The sequence below is a fragment of the Vulpes lagopus genome, chromosome 6, assembly GCF_018345385.1.
Source record: "Vulpes lagopus strain Blue_001 chromosome 6, ASM1834538v1, whole genome shotgun sequence".
Classification (NCBI taxonomy): domain Eukaryota; kingdom Metazoa; phylum Chordata; class Mammalia; order Carnivora; family Canidae; genus Vulpes; species Vulpes lagopus.
The window spans coordinates 96005801-96026634 of record NC_054829.1 but is presented as its reverse complement, the minus strand read 5'-3'; the positions used below and the strand labels follow the sequence as shown (position 1 = coordinate 96026634).

Below are 20834 nucleotides of genomic sequence, written 5' to 3'. Positions count from 1 at the left end.
GGATAATCCAGCACCTGGCAGCTATAATGTTCAGAAATCATATGAGATGTCCCAAGTTCAACATAAATACATGGCACCTCGTAGTTTTGTGGCTAAACTGAAACATGCCTCCTTTCTTAGCACAACTCCTCGGTGCCTGGAGAAAATGACTGATGGGCCAGGTAAGTACAAACATTTTTTATTTTTTGAAAGCTATGAAAAGGTTTCCATTATAAAAATAGACAACTATCAACATACCTTTATATTTACCATCCCTCTTTTAAATGTACAGGATGAAAAAAAGTCTGCTTATTCAGTGAAAGATTTTAGATTTTTTTTTTCAACTGTAAGATGTGTTTGGAGTTTTATGTCTCTTAACTTCACCAAAGACAATCTTACCAGTTTTAAATTAAAACTAATACATTCATGTTCCATTAGAGAAAAACCCAAAAATCTTAGTAATGCTACATTGTTAGAGGAGAAAGGCACTTTATTGTGTTTTGTACGATCAGTCTTGTACAAGACACACAACATGTTAGTCTTACGGACTTATTTTAGTTTTTCTCAAGTATCAAGAAAACATCCATATAAAAGATAAACATTTATTTTGGGGGGGGGTAAAAATTCCAAAAGCAATTTTGAGTTTTAAAATTGGAATTAGTTTGGGGACCCTTGGGTGGCTCAGCAGTTTATAGACTGCTTTTGTCCCTGGGCATGATCCTGGAGTCCCGGGATCGAGTCCCATGTCAGGCTTCCTGCATGGAGCCTGCTTATCCCTCTGCCTGTGTCTCTGCCTTTCTCTGTGTCTCTTGTAAATAAATGAATAAAATCTTTAAAAAAATTGGAATTAGTTTAGCTACTAGTAATAGTGTTCTTAGACTTAAAATGAATGCAATAACTTCCTTGGTAATGAGGATAAATTAGGTAAGTGTGTTATTTCACACAGGAAAACTAGATAGGAAATAGGAACAATAGTTTTCAACAATAATTTTGAAATGTATTGCCACTAAACAACCAAACTGTTGTAAAGACTATGAGAATATGAAGAGAAAAAATGAAACAGAATGGAGAAACTCATCGATGGGTTTTTGATGAAAAACCAAATTAAGAGAATACAACTTGTCAGCAAATGAGAATACTCAGAGAGCCTGTGATCCACGGAAGCTTGCTTTGTTTTTCATTGTCTTTTAAAAATCAAGTATATTGCCAACTTAAAGGTCTGTTTTAAGTCAAAATTTAATTTTTCTTATTTTCTTTTTTTTTCTCTTGAGTTACTGTACCATTGCTGATTTTGTCAAGTTTTAGCTTTGTTATGAAGTATAATTTAAACACCTTTAGTGTGTCCCTGACCACACTTAGTATGTAGTCACCCAGAATGGTGCAGGGAAATTAGTTCTTTGAAGTTCTGGTACTATCATGGTAACTATCACTAAGCACAAGCAAATAATAAATAAATGTCCATTTCAGGGTCTCTTGAAGTAAATTATGTTGAACTTAATATTCTCTGAAGATTATTTTTTGTCTTTCCCTTTACTGTTCTCTCCATAAAATTATTGTAGATGAAATGTATAGGAATTTCAGTTAGGTGCCAGGATTGGCACTATGACTTTTCATCATTTCAGTATTTAGCCTAGGGCAAGTAAACACACTAATTGTTTTATTAGTTTCTATTTTATAAAATTCAGAAAATATTTGCCACCTACTTGGCTCTCATGAGAATACTAAAGATTAATAAGATGGTGTTTCCATCTGGTCCAGTGTATCATTTAAAGCTCTCGTTTCTTTGGAGATATTGTGCTTAGAAGACCTATCCAGGGTAGAAAGAGCTAGATTGAAAGAAGATGTGGTTTATGTATACAATGGAATATTACTCAGCAATTAGAAACGACAAATACCCACCATTTGCTTCAACGTGGATGGAACTGGAGGGTATTATGCTGAGTGAAATAAGTCAATCGGAGAAGGACAAACAGTGTATGTTCTCATTCATTTGGGGAATATGAATAATAGTGAAAGGGAATATAAAGGAAGGGAAAAGAAATGTTGGGAAATATCAGGAAGGGAGACAGAACATAAAGACTCCTAACCCGGGGAAACGAACTAGGGGTGGTGGAAGGGGAGGAGGGGGGGTGTTGGAGGGGAATGGGTGACGGGCACTGAGGTGGACACTTGACGGGATGAGCACTGGGTGTTTTTCTGTATGTTGGTAAATTAAACACCAATAAAAGTTAATTAAAAAAAAAATAAGATGGTGTTTCTTTTTTTCTTTCTTCTTTTTATTTATTTATTTTAAAAATTAATTTATTTTTTATTGCTGTTCAATTTGCCAACATACAGAATAACACACAGTGATCATCCCGTCAAGTGCCCCCCTCAGTGCCCGTCACCCATTCACCCCCATCCCCCGCTCTCCTCCCCTTCCAACACTCCTAGTTGATTTCCCAGACTTAGGAGTCTCTCATGTTCTGTCTCCCTTTCTGATATTTCCTACCCATTTCTTCTCCCTTCCCTTCTTTTTTTTTTTTTTTTTTTTTTTTTTAGTTTCTTTTTTTTTTTTTTAATTAACTTTTATTGGTGTTTAATTTACCAACATACAGAAAAACACCCAGTGCTCATCCCGTCAAGTGTCCACCTCAGTGCCCGTCACCCATTCCCCTCCAACACCCCCCTCCTCCCCTTCCACCACCCCTAGTTCGTTTCCCCGAGTTAGGAGTCTTTATGTTCTGTCTCCCTTCCTGATATTTCCCAACATTTCTTCTCCCTTCCCTTCTATTCCCTTTCACTATTATTTATATTCTCCAAATGAATGAGAACATACACTGTTTGTCCTTCTCCGATTGACTTACTTCACTCAGCATAATACCCTCCAGTTCCAACCACGTCGAAGCAAACGGTGGGTATTTGTCATTTCTAATGGCTGAGGAATATTCCATTGTATACATAAACCACATCTTCTTTATCCATTCATCTTTCAGTGGACACCGAGGCTTCTTCCACAGTTTGGCTATTGTGGCCATTGCTGCTAGAAACATTGGGGTGCAGGTGTCCCAGCATTTCATTGAATCTGTATCTTTGGGTAAATCCCCAGCAGTGCAATTGCTGGGTCATAGGACAGGTCTATTTTTAACTTTTTGAGGAACCTCCACACAGTTTTCCAGAGTGGCTGCACCAGTTCACATTCCCACCAAAAGTGTAAGAGGGTTCCCTTTTCTCCACATCCTCTCCAACATTTGTGGTTTCCTGCCTTGTTAATTTTCCCCATTCTCACTGGTGTGAGGTGGTATCTCATTGTGGTTTTGATTTGTATTTCCCTGATGGCAAGTGATGCAGAGCATTTTCTCATGTGCATGTTGGCCATGTCTATGTCTTCCTCTGTGACATTTCTCTTCATGTATTTTGCCCATTTCATAATTGGATTGTTTGTTTCTTTGGTGTTGAGTTTAATAAGTTCTTTATAGATTTTGGAAACTAGCCCTTTATCTGATGCATCATTTGCAAATATCTTCTCCCATTCTGTAGGTTGTCTTTTAGTTTTGTTGACTGTATCCTTTGCTGTGCAGAAGCTTCTTATCTTGATGAAGTCCCAATAGTTCATTTTTGCTTTTGTTTCTTTTGCCTTCATGGATGTATCTTGCAAGAAGTTACTGTGGCCAAGTTCAGAAAGGGTATTGCCTGTGTTGTCCTCTAGGATTTTGATGGAATCTTGTCTCACATTTAGATCTTTCATCCATTTTGAGTTTATCTTTGTGTATGATGAAAGAGAGTGGTCTAGTTTCATTCTTCTGCATGTGGATGTCCAATTTTCCCAGCACCATTTGTTGAAGAGACTGTCTTTCTTCCAGTGGATAGTCTTTCCTCCTTTATCGAATATTAGTTGACCATAAAGTTGAGGGTCCACTTCTGGATTCTCTATTCTGTTCCATTGATCTATGTGTCTGTTTTTGTGCCAGTACCACACTGTCTTGATGACCACAGCTTTGTAGTACAACCTGAAATCTGGCATTGTGATGCCCCCAGCTATGGTTTTTGTTTTTCAGTATTCCCCTGGCTATTCGGGGTCTTTTCTGATTCCACACAAATCTTAAAATAATTTGTTCTAACTCTCTGAAGAAAGTCCATGGTATTTTGATAGGGATTGCATTAAACGTGTAAATAGCCCTGAGTAACACTGAGATTTTCACAATATTAATTCTGCCAATCCATGAGCACAGAATATTTTTCCATCTCTTTGTGTCTTCTTCAATTTCATTCAGAAGTGTTCTATAGTTTTTAGGGTATAGATCCTTTACCTCTTTGGTTAGGTTTATTCCTAGGTATCTTATGCTTTGGGGTACAATTGTAAATGGTATTGACTCCTTAATTTCTCTTTCTTCAGTCTCATTGTTAATGTATAGAAATGCCACTGGTTCTGGGCATTGATTTTTATCCTGCCACACTGCCGAATTGCTGTATGAGTTCTAGCAATCTTGGGGTGGAGGCTTTTGGGTTTTCTATGTAGAGTATCATGTCATCGGCAAAGAGGGAGAATTTGCCTACTTTTTTGCCAATTTGTATGCCTTTAATATCTTTTTGTTGTCTGATTGCTGAGGCTAGGACTTCCAGTACTATGTTGAATGGCAGTGGTGAGAGTGGACATCTGTCTTTTTCCTGATCTTAGGGGAAAGGCTCCCAGTGCTTCTACATTGAGAATGATATTTGCTCTGGGCTTTTCATAGATGGCTTTTAACGATGTTGAGGAATGTTCCCTCTATCCCTACACTCTGAAGAATTTTGATCAGGAATGGATGCTGTATTTTGTCAAATGCTTTCTCTGCATCTAATGATAGGATCATATGGTTCTTGGTTTTTCTCTTGCTGATATGATGAATCACATTGATTGTTTTATAGGTTTTGAACCAGCCTTGTATCCTGGGAATAAATCCAACTTGGTCATGGTGAATAATCTTCTTAATGTACTGTTGGATCCTATTGGCTAGTATCTTGTTGAGAATTTTTGCATCCATGTTTATCAGGGACATTGGTCTGTAATTCTCCTTTTTGGTGGGGTCTTTGTCTGGTTTTGGTTTAAGGTCATGCTGGCCTCATGGAGTGAATTTGGAAGTACTCCATCTCTGTCTTTCTGAACAGCTTTAGTAGAATAGGTATGGTTTCTTCTTTAAACGACTGATAGAATTCCCCAGGGAAGCCATCTGTCCCTGGACTTTTGTGTCTTGGGAGGTTTTTGATGACTGCTTCAATATCCTCCCTGTTATTGGCCTGTTCAGGTTTTCTATTTCTTCCAGTTCCAGTTTTGGTAGTTTGTGGTTTTCCAGAAATTCGTCCATTTCTTTAACTCTTCTTCTGCTGGGTATAGGATCTATTTGCTGTTTTTTCTCTAGCTCCTTTAGGTGTAAGGTTAGCTTTTGTATTTGAGTTCTTTCCAGTTTTTGGATGGCTCCTTGTATTGCGATGTATTTCCCCCTCAGGACTGCTTTTGCTGTATCCCAAAGATTTTGAACGGTTTTATCTTCATTCTCTTTAGTTTCCATGAATCTTTTTAATTCTTCTTTAATTTCCTGGTTGACTTTCATCTTTTAGCAAGATGGTCCTTAACCTCCACGTGTTTGAAGTCCTTCCAAAGTTCTTGTTGTGATTTAGTTCTAATTTCAAGGCATTATGGTTTGAGAATATGCAGGAGATGATCCCAATCTTTTGGTATGAGTTCAGACTCAATTTGTGACCCAGTATGTGGTCTATTCTGGAGAAAGTTCCATGTGCACTTGAGAAGAATGTGTATTCAGTTGCCTTTGGATGTAAAGTTCTGTAGATATCTGTGAAATCCGTCTGGTCCAGTGTATCATTTAAAGCTCTCGTTTCTTTGGAGATGTTGTGTTTAGAATACATATCAAGTTTAGAAAGCGCTAAATTGAAGTCACCAAGTATAAGTGTATTATTATCTAAGTATGTCTTCACTTTGGTTATTAATTGATTGATATATTTGGCAGCTCCCACATTCGAGGCATATATATTGAGATTGTTAAGTCCTCTTGTTGGATAGATCCTTTAAGTATGATATAGTGTCCCTCTTCATCTCTCACTACAGTCTTTGGGGTGAATTATAGTTTATCTGATATAAGGATGGCTACCCCTGCTTTCTTTTGAGGACCATTCGAATGGTAAATGGTTCTCCAACCTTTTATTTTCAGGCTGTAGGTGTCCTTATGTCTAAAATGAGTCTCTTGTAGACAGCAAATAGATGATTCCTGCTTTTTTATCCAGTCTCAAACCCTGCGCCTTTTGATAGGGTTATTAAGCCCGTTTACGTTCAGAGTTACTATTGAAAGATACGAGTTTAGTGTCATCAAGACTGTATTTCAAAGTCATTTTCAGAAGCTCTGAAGCTCCTTAGATGTATAAAATCTTATTATAATATGAAACATATTTCTTCTTGTTGTCAAGCCAATACTAGCTTCTGAAAGAATTTATGTTAGGGGAATATCTTCATTATGAAGACCATTAATATTTGGAAGTCAAAGACATAGTGACTGTCAAAGTCACTACACAATTGTAGAGCAGCCAGACAGCTTCTAAGTGAAAAGAGTTTATCACACTGGTTTAGTAATATCCATCAAGGTTGCTATACCGAATCTTAAGGGTAACCTATAATTCAAAGAAATGATAGCAGAAATCCCTCATGTCTCTTTAATAAATACATTAGGAAAAAAATGGATTTCTGAAGGTACCATCTGATACTGTGATGTGTAAATTTCATTTCCTCTGACATGTGCAGATATTGTAAGAATTAGAATTGTTCATTCTTTTAGATTTTAATCTGCTATCTAAGGTATACCATCCAAAACATGTCTTGAATATAGAGTCAATAAGGTGACTGGGGCCAATTCAATTAATATCCATCTTTCATTTTGGTAATTGAAAATTAACTTCCATTTGTCCAAATTCTTACACTGATCCAATCAAGGAAAAGATATTCAGGTGTGATATAATCAACTCTCTAAATAGATTCCTCATTTTTTATTGATTTTTACTTAGGCTAGGTTTTTTTTTTTTTGATTGATGAATATGACAAAGAATTCTTGATTATTTTTAATATAGACATAGTAATATGATTTTTCTGCTCTTAAATGAGAATAACTCATTTCTTTTTATAATTCTTAATTACATCTAATATTTGCTGAAACAACCATCTAACTTACTGTGTAAAGTCTTGTGATTTTTTTTTTTAAAGTCTTGTGATTTTTTAAAAAAAATATTGTCATATAATCAAAAGATTCAGTGATAATAGTTCTGTTGGTTATGTTTCAATTTTTACACTATGTATAATACCATATTGTATCTTAGAATTAAATTAAGAGAAAAGTGTTTTTTTTCAGTGTTTTTTTTCAAGAAACAACAAGTGTTGGTGAGGGTGTAGACCAAGGGAATCCCTCTACTGTTGGTGGGATTGCAAACTGGTACAGCCACTCTGGAAAACAATAGGTGATTCCTCAAAAAGTATAAAAATAGAACTATGCTCTACCCTAGCAATTACACTACTAGGTATTTACCCAAAGAATACAAACACTAATTCAAAGGGGTATATGCACCCTGATATTTATAGCAGCATTATTTGGCAATAGCCAAATTGTGGAAAGAGCCCAAATATCTATTGACTGATAAAGGACAAAGAATGAAATATCACTCAGCTGTAAAAAAATAAATGAAATCTTGCTGTTTGCAATGATGTGGATGGAACTAGAGATGATAATGATAAATGAAATGAGTTAGAGAAAGATAAATATCATATGATTTCATTCATTTGTGGAATTTAAGAAACAAAACAATCATAGGAGAAAAAAGAAAGATTCAACCTAAGAAACAGACCCTTAATTATAGAGAACAAATTTATGGTTACCATAGAGGAGGTGGGTGGGGAGAGTTAAGTAGATGGTAGGGAATAAGGATGGCACTTGTGATGAGCACTGGATGTTGTATGGAAGTGTTGAGTCACTAAGTTGTAGACCTGAAACTAATATTATACTGTATGTTAACTAACTCGTTAACAAGTTATGTTAATATAAATAAAAACTCAAAAAAAGGGGATCCCTGGGTGGCGCAGCGGTTTGGCGCCTGCCTTTGGCCCAGGGCGCGATCCTGGAGACTCGGGATCGAGTCCCACATCAGGTGCATGGAGCCTGCTTCTCCCTCTCCCTCTGCCTATGTCTCTGCCTCTCTCTCTTTCTCTCTCTGTGACTATCATAAATAAGTAAGTAAAAAATTAAAAAAAAAACATTCAAAAAAAGTATTTTAATCCTATTGTCATTAAGCATTGGTAATTTTATTTTACTTTTATACTAATGCAAAGGACCTTTTGGGGTTATTTTTAATTCTTTACAAGTCAGATAAAATTATTTTCTGTTGTTATGTGTTTATATACATATACACCCAAGTGAAACTATAAAATTGGATCCATTTATAGAGTATGATAGGCAAATTCATTTCTTGAGTCATGACATTACTAACAATTCAGTGATTTCCCTTACAGAACTTAAAGAACATGTATATTGTTATCTTTCTACCTATAAATAGAATAATTGGCAAATTAAAATTGATTAGCAGATATTTTACATTTGTAGTTAAGTGTTAAGAATTGAGGTTGATAAATGATATATTATGAGTTGTGAGTTTGGTTGATAAATGAATAATAGTCTTATGGGATTTATTAATTTATAGGGCATTCATTCAATCACTCAACATTTAATGGTGATTTATTTATTTATTTAAAATTGTTTAGAACTTTTAATAGCATGAAAGTGGTTTTGTTTTACTCATAAATGAAGTCTTGTCTTTGCATATATTTGAGATAAAATGTATTTTCATTATCTAAATTAAAGAGGGAAATAGTATATTTGCATTAAGTATAATTTAGACCATTAAATGTTGTGTAACCAATGAAGACACTTTAGAAAAATTTAATGAAGAGATTATTAAATGAGGTGCATCACATTATAAAGCAATCTACTCTTATTGCACCAAATTTTAATTCATAGATATGTAAATGAGTTTGTGATTGATCCAGGTCAGGTAAAGTAAAATTTTTGTTAAGTGGAAAAATGCTTAAACATTACTTTATTGTTCATAATGACCTGGTTTTGGACATTTAGAGAAGGGAAATACTCAGCAAATTTATAAAGAAAATGAATGAAAATATCAAGTGTGGAAAACTGGAGACTCTTATACAGTGTGGTGGAAATATAAGTTGGTATCAGTGATTCTCAAGCAGGCTGACAGAATGTTTCAAATATATATGTCATTTAACCACCAAATCCTACTTCTGGGATTATCCTACAGAAATAATTAATGATATACTCCAAATTTAAGCTTTAAGGAAATTTATCAAAGAACACTAGTAATGAAAAGTTTAAATGAAAGAAAAATGGGGTTTAGTTAATTCTCATACATCAAGTGGATAGAGTTCTTTGAAAAAATATTAAGTGGTATATATATTTAAAACTGGTAAGAAGATTCATTTGATTTGATTAGTCATTTAACAAATATCCACTGAGGGTCTTTTTGTATATTCACCACTATTCCAGGGCCTTGAACTAAATATAAGCATTGTTGTTTCATAGAGCTTAATTTGAGGTCTAATGGGCATTTAATGGATCAGATATTTAATTGAATAGAAAAAATAGATCAATAGATTGATAGATGAAAGTGAACAAGGAAAAAAAGCAAAGAAAGAAAAAAAAGAATAAATGCCAGGTAGTTATAAATGCTATGAAGAGGAATAAGAGAGAGGACGATTGGGAGTTCAGAATGGGTTGAGCATAGTTTCAAAGAATGTTATCAGAGAAGGCCTCATTGAAAAAATAATATGTAAGTAACCTACTTCGACTTGTTAAAGATTTTGTTTTACTTTCAGTTTTTTTTAATTGGCTCCACTAGATGAATGTACATTGGTTTATAATAAGTAAAAATTAATTTAAGATTTTTAAATAAAGAAAAACAATTGAAGCTTAAAGCACAATTTTTATTAAAATCAAGTATTTAAATGAATGTAAGATTCCACAACATATGTGGTGTATAAGACAATATTTGAAGACTGAATGCAACAGGTACCGAGATTTACTTTATTTAGAAAATATAGATCATTTCTCATGAAAATAGCATTGTGATTTCTGTATCACATTCCCACAGCAATTTATTTTAGGAAACAAATGTAATCTATCTTAGAGTTTAATTGACCATATACCATGTAGGTAGTTTTGTTTACTTTTTCAATAAACGTAAGTAATACCCTTGATATAAAAATCAGTGTAGTGTGAAAACTAATTATTTATTTTCTCAGTGGCTTGTAAAATTATGGCTTAAGAAATGCTATAGAGTTCATCAAAATGCAGTATATCCCTCTTGCTGAGGACTGTTAACTTATTGCAATAAATACATAATTTTTGTTGTTTTTCTATAGCTAATGGAAGTGCTTTTGGGATGATAAAATGTAAGGTAATTCTGAGTATAGGCAAAAATAGATCAGATCAATTTTGAGGATTTGTTGATTCTGTATCTTTATTAAAAATGATGGATGAGTGTCTCAGTCGGTTAGGTGTCCAACTCTTTATTTTGTCTGAGGTCATGATCTCAGGGTCATGAGATTAGGGTCCGTGCTGGGTGTGGAAGCTACTTGACCTTCTCTCTGTCTCCCTCTGCTCCTCCCCTTATTTCTCTCTGTCTAAAAACCAATGATGGAAATGTTATTTTTGAAAATGAACTAATTTTATTGGATTCACCTCAAATTTTGTTTCACTTGGCACTTAATCTGTATTTCAAGTAAATTCTCCTTACTTATGCATAATTTGAGAATGATCATAGTTATCTTAAATATTTTATTTATTTATTTATTTATTTATGTATTTATTTATTTATTTATTTGAAAGAGAGAGAGTGCACACAAGATTGGAGGGAGGGGCATTGAGAGAGAGGGAGAGAGAGAGAGAGAAGCAGACTCCCTTGTGAGCAGGGATCCTGATGGGGAACTGGATCCCAGGACCCTGAGATCTTGATCTGAGGCAAAGGCAGATGCTTAACCAACTGAGCCACCCAGGCATCCCTCATATTTATTAATAAGCATATATTACAGGCAAAATTATCCTATGCATAGTATATTGAGTTTGGGGTTATTTACTTTTTGGATACTAAGGAATTTTGAAAAGTATGGAAAAAGCTTTATTTGAGGAGAGAATAAGTATGCAGGGAGTAGGGGTAGGACAGAACTGGTACACAATATTTTACAACATAAATGATAAAAGAATCAAAGTCTGATGTAGAGTTATAGCCTTAAAGTAGAAAATGGTGTGAATCTGTAAAGAATAATTGACAATATGTGTATTTTATATAAACAATATATAGAGGTGAGTTTATCTGAAACATTTTATGGGTATAGCTTTATATATTCGAGTGAATTATAAATTGATAAAACAAAGAGGCCACATATTGGGATCCCTGGGTGGCGCAGTGGTTTAGCGCCTGCCTTTGGCCCAGGGCGCAATCCTGGAGACCCAGGATCGAGTCCCACGTCAGGCTCCCGGTGCATGGAGCCTGCTTCTCCCTCTACCTGTGCCTCTGCCTCTCTCTTTCTCTCTCTCTCTGTGTGTGTGACTATCATTAAAAAAAAAAAAAACAAAGAGGCCACATATTTAAAAAATAATTATATTAGCTTGGAACTAAGAGGGATAGACACAGTATATAAAATAAAAAGAGGCCTTTGGACACTGAAATTTCTGTAGGTAGGAAGTTGGCTGAAAAACCACCTAGTTGCAAACATGGCTACTTTCGTGGAAAAAGAAGGATGACTTAAAAGAACAGAACCAGAAACCCACAGAATAGAGTCATGAATCAAATTGAACAACTCTTAGGAATTAGAACTGGGCCCTAATATAGGAACTGGCAGCATGTACTCTGCTGGATTTGAAATGCCATGAGCCTATGACTGCTATGTCCCTCCTGTTTTTCTCCCTTTGAATGTTGATAGCCTTTATCTTATTCTGTTCTATCATTAGTATAAGGATATCTGTGCAGAAGTAAGTTAAGGCCTTTTGATGGAGAGGAATGATATTGAAAGAGTTGTACAGAGGAACTAATGCAGAGAAGTCTCATCCACATCTGAACCAGAATTTGTTGAGATTCTGAACTTCAAGTTATGCCACAATGGGATGAAATTTGGGAGTTTTCAAAGTATTTTACGTATGGGATGTGAAATGTAGCCAGAGAATGGACTGTGGAAGATTGCGTTTCCAAAGTTTTTGCCACAATATATTTCATCCTACATGTTCTTCACATAGTGCAGAATTGACAGTGCTCTCATTGAGTACTGGAGTTTATTTCCAGATCCCTGGTGGACCTTTGATATTGCTCCTATAGAGTGTAGCAAAGGGTTGCTATGTGACTGCTGAGGCTAAATCATAAAAACTTCATGCACTTCTGGATGGTCCCCTCAGAATAACTACTCTTGAAACTAGCCATCCTGCCAGTATAAAACCAAGCGGCCAGGGAAAGGTTCATGAAAAGGAAATGAGACCCCCAGGCCAGCTTACAGCCAACAGCCAGCATGGACTAGCCAGCGTTATGAGTGTAAGTGGAAGCAGAACCTCCAGTACCCAGTCAGGCTGCCCCAGCTGACACGCTGGGCTGCTGAGATGAACTTTTTCCTCTACGTCATGATTAACGATAATTTTGAAATTTTTTATTCATGAGAGCCACACAGAGAGAGGCAGAGACATAGGCAGAGGGAGAAGCAGGTTCCCTGCGGGGAGCCCAATGCAGGACTTGATCCCGGGACCCCATGATCATACCCTCAGTCAAAGACAGACACTCAGCCCTGAGCCACCCAAAGTTCAGATTTTTAAGCAAAATAAATGATTATGTTGTTTTAACCCACTAGTTTTGAGGAGTAGATTTTTATGCAGCAATAGATAATCAGAACAATTCCTAAGCAGAGAAGGGAGACAAAAGAAGGCAGATAAAGTTAGTACTAAGTAAAAGTCTCAAAGGTGATGTAGTCCAAAGAATAGGAAGTTGAAATTCTATGTAATTACTAAAGTGAAGATGTATTCATGCCTACAATTGAAGTTGAATTAAGAGTGAGGTTAAGTCCAGGATTAGTAAGGGTATTAACAGTAATATTAAACTATCTTAGAAATATTTGATAGGGTAATTAATAAGATGATCCATGTTCTGAAATCCTCTAAGAAGGTGGGAGAGAACATTAGAGTTGGGTATATAATAGCCACACAGAGGAAAATAGCTCAATTAGATTATTAATGATGAAAATAGATGTGTTGCATTTGAGTGAAAGTTTCAGGTTTTCAAAGCATTTCACATATATTACTGGATTATCACAACTAGCTTAGGGTTAATGATCACTGTCCTTATTTATATGGGAGAAAACTGAAAGGTAATTAAAAGAAAAGAAAATTTGCGTATATTAACACAAAAAATAGTATAAACAAGAATAAGATCAAGATGGTTCACTTTTTTGTTAATTCTTTATTAAAAAATACATTTTGAGCACATACTATATTTCAGACTATGCTATGAAAAATGGAGTAATACTCAATCCTTGTCCTCAAATCTTGAATATCTAGCAAGGGAGAAAAATGTCCACAGATAATTATAATAAAATTCCACTATTAGTGGTCCCTATATTACAATTGTTTCCAAAATCATATATAAATTTATTGGCAAATGGGTGAGCAGGTCTTTTAAAAATTGTTTTACTGAAATATATTTGACATATGTTAGTTGAAGTTTACAACATAAGGTTGATTTGATACTTTTATATATTGCTTTATAATAGCTATTGTAGCATTAGGTCCCACCTTTATCAGGTCATATAATCACTTCTTTTTTGTGATGGGAATTAGTTAAGATCTGGTCACTAAGCAAGCTTGATGTTTATAATACAATATTGTTGCCTATAATAATTATGCTGTGCATTATATCTCCAGGACTTATTCATCTACTGGTTGTAAGTTTGGACTCATAAACAACACCACTCCTGTCCCCCAGTCTCCAGCCCCTGACAATCATCACTTTATTCTCAGTTTTTATAAGTTCAGCTTTTTTTTAGATTCCACATACAAGTGATATCATAAGGTATTTATCTTTCTCTTTCTGACTGACCTCAGTATAATGTCTTTATGGTCCAATCCTGCAAATGGCAGGATTTCCTTCTTTCTCATGGCTAAAAAATATTCCATGTCTATATCTACCACATCTTCTTTATGCATTCATCTGTTGATGGGCACTTAGGTTTCCATATCTTTGTTCTTTTGAATAATGCTACAATAAACATGGGAATGCAGATATCTCCTTGATAGAGGAACAGTTGTTAATATAAATTTCTTAAACATAGAAAGTAAGGTTGCAAAGCATACAACATGTATAGTTTATAGTATATTGGTAAGCCAAGAATGTATACATTTATCTATCCATTCACTGGTTGAAGGACATCTAGGTTGTTTCCAAATTTTGACTATTATAAATAATGCTGCTATGAACATCCATGTGCAAGTCTTTCTGTAGATATATTTTAATCTCTCTTGGGCAATTACGCAGGAGTAGAATTGCTAGGTAGGCTAGTAGTTTTATCTTTAACTTTTTTGAGGAACTTTTAAATTGTTTTTCAAAGTGGTTTTACCTTTTTTTTTTTTTTTTTAAACTTCCAAGGTTACTTTATTTGTTTTGAAAACAACCTCCATTCTTTACTTCTCAATTTAGTCTTGGTTTAGTGACAAAAAAGGCTTTTCTCTCTGGCCTCTTTTGTAAGAAAGGGAACAACATAAACACTCCCCATGAGATCTCTCTCCCCAGATTCCAGTGAAGGGCAGATGGGGCCAAGACTGGAACTGGAATAGCATGGAGAACATGTAGGATCTGTCTCTGATCCCCACTTGGCTTACAATCCCTTCCTCCATCCTTCCTGAGACATCTGCTCCTGTCCGGAGGGCTCTGCCTCCAATTCCGGTTCAGAGCATCTATAGTAGCTACAATATTAACTACAACAATTATGACAAATCATGTGAATTTATAATTACATATAAATTTGTAGTAGTTCAAAGCACAGTATCTTTTAAAATCTTGATATTTCATCTGTCAAAAGAATATTAAAAATAACATTTTGTTTATTAAATTTTATGGTAAAACTTGAAAGAGAAAATAACTGTTTTATAAATATATACATTTATACAATTGACCCTTGCACAATGCAGGGATTAGGGGCACCCACCCTATTTGCGGTTAAAAGTACATAAATTTGATCCCCCCCCCAACTGAACTACTGATAGTTTACTATTGACAGAAAGCCATACTGATAAGACTGTTAACACATATTTTGTATATTGTATGTATCATATACTACATTCTTACAATAAAGTAAGCTAGAGAAAGATGTAATTAAATAGAGAAAATACCCTTATAGTCCTGTATTGGAAGAAATCCACGTATAAGTGAACCCACACAATTTAAACATGTGTTGTTCAAGGGTCAACTATATAATTCTTGGTATATATAATTCATTAGGAAGACTTTTTTTTTTTGCTTTGATACTGACCTTCAAATCTGAATGAAGCTTATCAAATTAAGTTTTAGCAGGATTCCTGGCTGGCTCAGTGAGTAGAGTATGTGATTCCTGATCTTGGAGTCGTAGGTTCAAGTCCCACATTGGGAGTGGAGCCTACAAAACATACACACACATAAACACACACACACACACACATTAAGTCTTAGCTAAAACATTGGAAAATTTGGGGAAGTATAAGAAAAAATGAAATAGACTTGACTTTTAATAGAGGAAGTTGGTTCAACAGGAGGCTACTTATTGCTGGAGTTATGCAAGCATAAGCTGGATGATTTCTCTGCTCAGAATGCTTTGGGATAGATTTCTGTGGAGAATGGGAAGCTGGGCTTGAAAACCTTAAAGCCTTCTACTCATTCTCACCCTGGTAGTCTAATATTCTCTAGGTAATAAGGAGGCAGCCAATATAGAAATGCAATAATTTAAATTGTAATATGACTATAATGAGATAATTTATTCTATTTATGAAGGGAATTTTGATTTATAGAGAATAATTTAAGGACAAATGATACTGTATCTGCTCATTATTCAAATTTCAGGAATGTTTTCCTGAAGAAATCATCACTAACTTTTTTGTTTTTTTTTTTTTTTAGATTCTCCATGTAAATGATATCACACAGTATTTGTTTTTCTCTGTCTGACTTGTTTCACTTAGCATAATGCCTTCAATGTTGTTGCAGATGATAGGATTTTCTGTTTTTTTAAAAAATAGCTGAATAATATTCCTTGCACTTTTACCTTCTTTATTCATCCATTCATGGCTACTTAGGTTGTATCTAGGTATGCTTTTCTGTATATTTATCCTGAGAGATTTATATAGTTCTTCTTGAGTTTGTGCCTTGATGTCTTTTTTTTCTTTTAGTTTAGAAAGTTCTTTCATTAAATATTCAAATATTACATTTTTTAAAACTCTTCTTTCTTTCCTTCCTTCTCTTTTATCTCATTCCTCCTCCTCTTCTTGGTCCTTCTTTTCAGCTCCAACTAAACATACCTTTTTTTGTTTTCTTTTATAATCTCTTCTTCATTTCCCATCCTTCCCCCCTCCCCCCATGAATCATGTAGGTATTTTATTTAACCTTCTCTTCCAGTTCATTGATTCTTTCTTCTGTGTATAATCTACTTTTATAAACAATCTCATAAATTCTTTTTTTTAAAGATTTTATTTATTTATGATAGACATAGAGACAGAGAGAGAGAGAGAGAGGCAGAGACACAGGCAGAGGGAGAAGCAGGCTCCATGCTAGGAGCCCGATGTGGGACTCGATCCCAGGTCTCTAGGATCACTCCCTGGGCCAAAGGCAGGCGCTAAACCGCTGAGCCACCCAGGGATCCCCCAACAATCTCATAAATTCTTAATTTTAGTTATTATATTTTTACTTCTGCAGTTTGCAGTATGTCTCTGAATGATCAGTATTTTGAGGCAGTCTATTGGGATTTCTTTGGCTGCTCATAACGCTTTTCATGCACAAAGCATTTAAAAATTGTTTTTCAGATTGGTACATAAAGGAAGTAGAACAAACATATTCTTTGCTCCCAGGAATTTAAAAGCAAAAATGGAAAATACTTAGGCAGAAGGAAATATAAAAAATGTATCAAAAAATTTACATATTATTTTAAAAAATAAGCCAATAAATATATTAAATGAGTTAATATGTGAGAGTGAAAGTCCAGGATTCATAAAAGTTTGAGTTATATTATTTTCTTCAAATAAGGAAGGTTATAAAAGCTAAATACAATATTATCTATATTATAGAAAGACATTGGAAACAAACGGTTGGCTAATGATAGACTATTTGACATAATACACAGAAGTCCATGGAATATTATTTGATGATGAAAAATCATAGCATATTCTACTACAGTGAATGTTTCTTTAGTGTGATTTAGCTCATATCATATGTTATTTAAGAATAGGGCAAGAAATCAGTAAAAGTAATAAATTGTCTTGATTCATATGCAGTTATGTCTTAAGGCAACAAGTATATCAAAATTTCTTATGATTAGAAAGACTTAACAATATATGAAGAATTTAAGGAAAATAAGCCAAAATTTACACAGTTGTGCCTTCTTAGTGCTCACTGTCACTGATGTTACACTTTTCACCATGTTAAGATTTTGAGAAAGCTAAAAGAACAGGTAAAGAGGTTACAAAGACATTTTTCTTTGTATTAAACAACCAAACCACATATCCCTTCACAAAACAAATCTCCTCCCTGCCCTGGAAACAAAATGAAACTTCAAAACAAAAATTCCTGATTCATGAATTCTTTACCTCAGGTCAGATTTTTATTATTATTTTTGTTGTTGTTGTTGTTATTTTAGATTTCTGTTATTGATGGAACTTGTTTTTGTCAAGAGTGAATGCCCTCAAGAACCTAGTGTTTGAGAAGAAAGAAGCATGATCTCTAGAGTTAGTTAAAGGCTATGAAGGATAGGATGACACTGTTCTCTTTTTAATGGTTTGGAGCACTATCGGTTAGTACACAGGTCTCTAAGTTCTTTGTATATGGTAAAATACACATAACAAAATTGATCATCTTAACCATTTTTCAAATTTTATTTATTTTTAAAATTTTATTCATTTTAGAGGGAGTGAGAGAGAACATGTCAGCAGGGGGAGGGGCAGAGGGGGAGAGAGAGTGAGAGAGAGAGAGAGAGAGAGAGAGAGAAGCAGACTCTGTACGTGTACTTGTGCTACAGTGTGGAGCCTGACTCAGGACTTGATCTCAGGACCCTGAGATCATGACCTGAGCTCAAACCAAGAGTTAGATGCTTAACCAACTAAACTTACCCAGGTGCCTCATTAACCATTTTTTAAAAAATTTATTTATTTGAGAAAGAGAAAGACAGCATGAGTGGGAAAGGGAGAGGGAGAGGGAATTTCAAGCCGACTCTACATGCGGCATGGAGCTGGATGTGGAGCTTCATCCCACAACCCTGAAATCATGACCTGAGGTGAAACCAAAAAAAAAGTCTGAGCCTTAACTGACTTTGCCACCCAGGCAACCTGATCATCTTAACCATTTTTAAATGTGCAGTTTAGTGGTATTAAGTACATTCATGTGTTCTGCAACCATTACCACCATCCATACTCAGAACTCTTTTCATCTTGTAAACTGAAACTCTTTACTCATTAAACAGTAACTCCTGGGTAGCCTGGGTGGCTCAGCGGTTTAGCGTCGCCTTCGGTCCAGGGTGTGATCCAAGTCCCACGTCAGGCTCCCTGCATGGAGACTGCTTCTCCCTCTGCCTGTGTCTCTGCTTCTCTCCCTCTCTCTCTCTCTCTGTCTCAAATACATACATACATACATACATACATACATACATACATACATAATCTTTAAAAAACAACAACAAAAAGAAACACACCCCAAAACAGTAACTCCTTATTACCTCTCCTTACCGCCAGCCCCTACAAGCCTCGGAATAGATGAAGTGCCCACCATGCTGTGGGGAATGTAAAAAAGAATGAGACAGTTTTCACACTGCCTTCCTTAGTATATACTATGAGGAAGTGACTCTTAAGAGAGAAAGAAAAAGAAATTGGAATGGTGGTTAATATGAGCTTTCTTGTGTTACAATTTTAATTCTGAGTAACACCAGCTCTGTCACTGGCCAACCTACTACTCTAGATTCATGGTTGGTTACATATTCACTATAGTTTCTATATTTGTTGTTTGTAAGAAATCTAAATAAGAGGCACAGGTTGTGCTAGTCTTTGAAATACCACTTCAATATGATAGGGTTTTATTGACAAGAATGTGTTATTAACAGTAGGATAGGGTGAGAATTACAGGAAGAAAGGATGGAAAGATGGGAAAGGAAGGAGGAAGATAGATTTTCTTGACCTAGTTGATGGTAGTAAAGGGTAGAAATATGTGTGTTGGAGAGGGGAGGTTTCTTATAAGCCCAGGGAATATAATCACAGAAATTAGGAGAGTTAAAGGATAAAATATTATTAACTAAATAATGAGAAAGCAAGATTAAGGGAATAAAGGGAGATAGGAAAACTGAAGATTATGATATTCTTGAAGTGGTTCTACTTTTTATATATAATTATAATCTTTGTGGTCAGAAATTATGATTTTGTAACTGTTAATTTTATACACCATGAATTAGAAAACGTAGTATCTACTTTAAATGTAATCATTTCCATGTAGGATAATGTTGCCATTGAATAAATGAAAAATATGTTTCAGTCAGATATAATATTCTTTTCAAGCAAGCCATGTCTACTTTTGTAGAGTCATTCCTCTTTGGAAATGCTACACAACTGTTATAAATTAAATTAGAATTCAGATACTTGGAACACAGAAAGACAACTCTTTTTATAATAGAAAATATAATAAAAGTTTTAAATAGTTCAATATAGTATAATTATATAAAGTTATATAAAGTGTATCTAGATAATGCTGTAAATTTATTAAAATTCAACACTATGTTATGATAGTTTTATATGGTAGCTTTACAGAAAGATTATATTATCCAATTTGTTATACTTATTATAACTGCATTTCAATTAAAACACTTAGCAATTTCCTTGTTCTTTTTGAAATATTTTGAAACCCATTAGTGTGTCAGTGACTTGGCACTGCTCTCTAATTGCAATAGATATCAAGTGATAAAAATTGATTTTTTTGTACCTTACTTTGAAGAGTCATCATTGGTTACCTGAATACATTATAATTCCTTTAAAATATTAATCCATGTTGCTTAAAGTTTTCATTTCTGAGTTTGGGATTAGATGTGCAGTTTTTTTTCACTAAAGAATGATTTGTATTGTATTGAAATATGGAATTCTAAGAAATGTTATAATATTGAAAATATATTTTAAAAATCTACCTTTTATACATAAAGCTAAATTATACCAACATAGGTTCAGTGTATCCACATTTACCCATTTTGAGTATCATATAATTTTTATTTTAAATATATTAAAGTAATAATGAAAATAGCAAATTTATATTTCCAGGAAACAATGAAACCTTAAATCTTGTGGCTTTACCGACTAATAAAAAATTACTACATTAAAAATATTATAGAAAAGTACACAGATTATTAGTTTATATCTCAGTGAATTTTTATAAATTGAACTGGCCATGTAACCATTATCAAATGAAGAAACAGAACATTAAAAGCATCCTTAACCCCTCCCCTAACTCTCTCCTAGTCATTAATCATTATTCTGACTTCTGTCACCATTGCTTTATTTTCACTATTTTCAGCTTGTGTAAATTGAGTAATA

General features: G+C 34.5%; 1 protein-coding gene across 1 annotated transcript in view; it reads left to right on the top strand.

Annotated features, from left to right (window-relative positions):
- Positions 1-20834, top strand: part of STPG2 (sperm tail PG-rich repeat containing 2) — a 560246-nt gene that overhangs the window by 251929 nt on the left and 287483 nt on the right. The window contains exon 11 of the mRNA XM_041757622.1: positions 2-161. Within this exon, the coding sequence (XP_041613556.1) occupies positions 2-161 (160 nt within the window). The remainder of the gene's footprint in view (position 1; positions 162-20834) is intronic.